The sequence below is a fragment of the Triticum dicoccoides genome, chromosome 3A (genome assembly GCF_002162155.2).
Source record: "Triticum dicoccoides isolate Atlit2015 ecotype Zavitan chromosome 3A, WEW_v2.0, whole genome shotgun sequence".
NCBI lineage: Eukaryota > Viridiplantae > Streptophyta > Magnoliopsida > Poales > Poaceae > Triticum > Triticum dicoccoides.
The window spans coordinates 662,288,345-662,293,733 of NC_041384.1; the positions used below are offsets into that span (position 1 = coordinate 662,288,345).

A 5,389-nucleotide genomic window follows, 5' to 3' on the forward strand; every position below is an offset into this window, starting at 1 on the left:
TAGTCGATAGAGGACATACAATCATACCATAGGCTAGCTTCTAGGGTTTTAGCCTCTACGATCTCGTGGTAGATCAACTCTTGTAATACTCATATCATCAACTAGATGATACCCCGCACGTTGTTGCGGGAATATTTGCAATACATTTCGATGATGTGTGATTTCTATGGAACGTGAATAGTGATACTACGAAAACTAAAATTGCAAATACATATGCTTTATTGTGTTTGATTAATGTATTGTAAAATATCTAATATATGTTTGCATGTTGAGGTGGACATTTTCATGTGCATGAATGCGTGTTGTGGTGGGCCTTTTGCTATGCATGTTGCTTGATGATGTGGCATGATTGCATGTTGAGAGAAATATCTTAGTGGGGGCTAGCTATTTAGATATAGAAGATATCAATCAAGCATGACGTAAGGTATTACCTCCATCAAGAGGGCCCGAACCTGGGTAAACATCGTGTCCCCTGCCTCCTGTTACCATTGATCCTAAACACACAGTTCGGGACCCCCTACCCGAGATCCGCCGGTTTTGACACCGACAATAGCCAAATTAAAAGAATAGAGATCTCTAAAACCCATTACTCCTTCATTTTTCGGGTAGCATAGTTTTCACCAAGTATACCAATGCTTTATTTTATGATCCTCATCATCGCTCCACCAGAATTGGGCTATCAAGTCCGTGATCTCCTTGCAAATGTCCTTGGGTGAACTGAATACTGACATGGCAAAAACATGGATTGCTTTGGCAACAGATTTAATAAGTATTTCCTTGCCACCGGTAGATAGTTGTTTCTCCATCCATCCTTTCAACCTTTCTTTAATTCTTTCACATAAGTGCCTAAAATAGTCACTCCTATCTGCTCCCACCATTGCGGGCAGGCCAAGATATTAAATGTACTAACATTGAATTGATAATAAGAGTAGAGTGAAAACAAAAACATCTAGATGAATGTGCCGTTCAAACTCTGAGTTGGTTTAACCCTCTGGCGACGTGGCACGCGAACTCGGATCTACGTGTCGAGAATGTCTCTGGTATTGATAGACTTCTCCACCTTCACATGCCTTCCTTTCCCCTTCCTCTTCCATCTACAACATTGGCAACATGGGAGGATCCAGTGGCGCTTCATCGCCGATTTCCATCTACAACGCCTTGAGGACAAGCCGCTGCTCAAGGAGGGGCGAATGCCACGCCTGCCAGGTGGGCTCCACCTGCAGACAAACAAGAGGGTGTGAGCGGGCCTGCCGCCACCACTGATGGGCCTGAAGGGCGAGGGCCAGGCCAGTGTCGGGCCAAGGAGTGAGTGCGTGTGTGGGTTGAGTTTGGCCTGCGTGCCTGACCAGTTAAGGGGGTGCGAGACTGAGAGTTTGGGGTTGTTATCGAATAGCACTTGCTGTAACGAACCGAGAGCGAGGCCGCCGACCCCCTCTGCTTCCTTTACCTCCTTCCTCCCCAGATCTGATCCAGAAGAGAGAATTGAGTAGATCCGCGCCGCCGGCGGCTCCCCACGCGCGTTCGCCGCCATAGGCATACCCGATCTACCTCACCGCGCGCCTGCTGCCTCCGCGCCAGCCCCCTATTTCGGACATTCGAGGTACGAGCATTTCGTCGTTCCATCCCAGCGATTAGTCAAACCCCACCGAGCTCCACGGATTCGCGGCGCGGCGCCCGGTGAGCGCACGCCGTTCCAGATCCGCCCCCTGAGTTGCAGGGCCTGATCGTTGGGCCCTTGGAGAAATCACTTGAGGTTGCGGGTCTCGGATGCGGCCATGAGTTTGCCGGGAAAGAAGGCCGCGGCCGGGGCTGGGGGAATCCGGCGGTGGCTCTCCACCGCCGTGCTGTTGGCGCTGGCGCTGGTGCTGATCCTGGTGGTGATTTCGCTGTCGGTGGGCTCGCCCCTGCCCGGGGCGTCGCTCCCTGAATACCCAGCTGTCAGAGCTAGTCACCCAAAGGGGAACGCTACCGCCGATGATGGGAGCAAGAATGATATTGCCACTGGTGTTCCATTACCAGGGAAAGAGTTGCAGGGTGGCCAGGAGCCCTTGGTTGAGCACAGCGCCCAAAATGCTACTCTCAACTCAAGCGAGGGGTCTCTGAATACAAGAGAGGTTGATGACACAGTACCGGATCCAGTTTCTGTTGACAGCAAAATACAGGATCCAGTAGTAGCTATGGATGATACCACGCCAAAACTCAATGATTCTCAAAGGCCTGATCAAGGTGAGCTTTACTTCATTCCCCTGTTTGACTTCTGCACAACATCTTACAGACATGAATGAAATGTTGTTTCCCGCTGCACTATACTGATTTATTCATGATAAAGGCGTAGCTGGGATACGATGAATTGACCTCTTTTATTGTGCAGGTACCTGTGATCTTTATCATGGGGAGTGGGTTTTCGATTCATCTGGGGCGTTGTACACAAACAACTCTTGCCCTGTCATCACACGGATGCAGAATTGCCAGGGAAATGGGCGACCGGACAAGGACTATGAGAGTTGGAGATGGAAACCTCAACAGTGCACCCTCCCACGCTTTGATGGAATTAAGTTCTTGGAGTTAATGAGAGGCAAGACTCTTGCCTTTGTTGGGGACTCGGTTGCTCGAAATCACATGGAATCTCTCCTTTGCATTCTGTGGCAGGTGAGATACTTCACTGATACTATTAATGATTTATGTTCTCACTGTAATTTGCCTAAGTAGACGGTAGCTTGCCAATTATACTATCCATGACCAATTTTATTGACATGTAGTATTATTTTTGCTGAAAACTGATTAAGTCGCTACAAGATCTAAGACCTTTTGATGAATGATGATTTATTTATTTTTGACCGACCGATGGTCCGAGTTAAGGTGTTATTTGGACTTATGTGTGGACAATGGCAAATTTTGTTTCTGGTTTTATGATGCTTGCTTGTAGTAACATAACATTATTTACAAGTTCCTTCTTAAAAATAAAGTGTGAAAACTCACCATATGTACATGGTTCCTGAAAAGTGGTGAAAATTATCGATCTCGTAGAAGATTTATTGTCAGTTTGATTGCTATCCTGATATTGCAAGTGCCTTGCCTTATTCTGGACAAGTTACTGGGTTACTGCTGTTGTCTGCTGTCAACCATAGGAACCAACACCATAGGAACCAATGCCGTCATCTTGCACATCTTATACCATGTCTAGCCTCGAGAGAATGTGGTTTAGAGTTTAGATATTGCTGTCAGATATTTTCTTTTCCTGATATCACGTGGAAGCATTTGGGATGAAATTGTAATATCAGCTCATGCGCCTATCAAAGCAGAATAGCTGCTTTTCATCGTGCCTTTTATTGAAAGGCAACTTCACTATACTTTTTTTTTGGAAAAGGAGGTTAAACCCCCGGCCTCTGCAACTTCACTATACTTTTAGTGAAGCAGTAGAGAGCGTTATAATTTCCTGATGTAGAAGCAAAGCTAGTTGCTTTTCATCGTGCCTTTTATTGAAAGGCAACTTCACTATACTTTTTTTTTTTGGAAAAGGAGGTTAAACCCCCGGCCTCTGCAACTTCACTATACTGATTGTTGATTTTAGCGGTTGATAATGGATCCTTACATAATTTATGCAGAGGCAGTTTTCTGAGATAAGATTGTTGCTCGGAAGTGTGTACTTTGTCAAGTTATGAGGCCCCTCACATCTTGTAAATTCTTCTCTTAGGAATTAGGAAGTACTCCCTCTGTAAACTAAGATAGTGATCTAAAAAGTCTTATATTAGTTTACAGAGGGAGTATATCTCTAAGATCAAAGCATAATTCTGAGTTTCTGACGCTTTATTGCTTCCCTTTGGTTTCATCATTATGTGTGACCTGTCTGTGTACTATAATGGAACACATCTGAAGGGTTTTCTTCCCTTTACTTGCTGGAATGTTCAGATCAACCTAATCAACTTAGTGATCCTGTACTTGTAGCTCATTTCATAGAGCAACATATTATTTGATTTTTTATCTTGGCATCAACGTTATGTTCTCCTTTTGACAGGTAGAAGCCCCAGTAGACCGTGGCAGCCGCAGGATGAACAGGTGGATCTTCAGGTCAACCAAAACAACTATTATCCGCATCTGGTCTGCTTGGTTAGTGCACAGATCAATTGAAGCTGTGGGGTTTGCTCCTGAGGGTCTTGATAAGGTTTTCCTGGATGTAGCAGATGAGACGTTCATGCAATTTATCGCTTCTTTTGATGTACTTGTCCTGTCATCTGGACACTGGTTCGCCAAACGGTCAGCCTATATCCAGAATGGCAATGTTGTTGGAGGGCAGCTCTGGTGGCCTCAACAAGCTGGAAAGATGCAGATAAACAACGTTGGCGCATTTGGTGTGTCAGTTGAGACTTGCCTGACTGCTTTGGCGACCCACCCAAATTTCACAGGGATAGCTGTTCTGCGCACATACTCTCCAGATCATTATGAAGGCGGGGCATGGAACACTGGTGGGTCATGCACCGGGAAGGTTAAGCCCTTGGATGCGGTGGTGAGGAACGGATACACGGATGCAATGTATGAGAAACAAGTTGCAGGCTTCAGAAAGGCAGTGCAGAATTCTGGGAAACATAGCTCCAAGTTGAAATTGATGGACATCACTGAGCCCTTTGCGTTGAGAGCTGATGGGCATCCTGGTCCATACAGAAGTCCCGACCCAAACAAGAAGACTCAAAGAGGACCAGATGGGAAGCCTCCACCCCAGGATTGTCTGCATTGGTGCATGCCAGGACCTATAGATACATGGAACGAGATGCTGTTTGAGACCATACGAAGAGAACTAGAGGGAGACAGCAGCAGGTGAAGAAAAACGCTTGGTCGCTACTTGCCAATTTGCCATTATGTTTTATGTCCTGCAATGCTGCTAAACGTCAGTGTATATCAGAGTGCTTATGATGTTGTTGTACCACGGATAGGAAGAACTATAGCAAATCTGTAGGAGTATATGACCACAGTTGAGATAGGGAATGGGAGATATCTTTTAGCACCTAACTCCAATCCCTTGGCAAGAGGGATGGAAAACAGTATGAAATGCACCTGTATCTGGAGATATTCGCTACATTTTATGCCCGACACGTTGTCACACGAAAGATTTTTATTGCCAATATTTGTGCAACAGGACACCCGATGGCTCGAACTGATGCGTAAGTGCTCTGTCTGAGTGTGTTTGCAAGCCGCTGGGATGAAACTGCAGTATCTGTAACTGCACCAAATACTGTTTTTTTTTCTTGCCACCATTGTGATGTGATCGTATGTAGATCTAGATTATAGAAAGTGCACACATGGTTTTTGGTCTAGCTTAGGTATGTCTCTAGTCTATGATGATCCTGCACTGTTAAGAAACGGTCTATCCAGATACCTCGCTCTCCTCGGTGAC

The 5,389-nt window shown here is 45.7% G+C and overlaps 1 protein-coding gene across 1 annotated transcript; it reads left to right on the forward strand.

Annotated features, from left to right (window-relative positions):
- The first annotated feature begins 1,385 nt into the window (after positions 1-1,385).
- LOC119270051 (protein YLS7-like) lies at positions 1,386-5,135 on the forward strand. Its single transcript, XM_037552014.1, has 3 exons — positions 1,386-2,226; positions 2,372-2,649; positions 4,016-5,135. Exons 1-3 carry the CDS (start codon positions 1,776-1,778, stop codon positions 4,814-4,816), a joined length of 1,530 nt encoding a protein of 509 aa, XP_037407911.1. The 5' UTR covers positions 1,386-1,775; the 3' UTR covers positions 4,817-5,135.
- Positions 5,136-5,389: the final 254 nt, after the last annotated feature.

Excerpts from the sequence above, each read along its gene's own strand:
- LOC119270051 (XM_037552014.1), top strand. The coding sequence starts at position 1,776 with ATGAGTTTGCCGGGAAAGAAGGCCGCGGCCGGGGCTGGGGGAATCCGG. Across the intron at positions 2,227-2,371 it reads TTCTCAAAGGCCTGATCAAG|GTACCTGTGATCTTTATCAT; the intron begins GTGAGCTTTACT and ends TTTATTGTGCAG. Across the intron at positions 2,650-4,015 it reads TCCTTTGCATTCTGTGGCAG|GTAGAAGCCCCAGTAGACCG; the intron begins GTGAGATACTTC and ends TCCTTTTGACAG.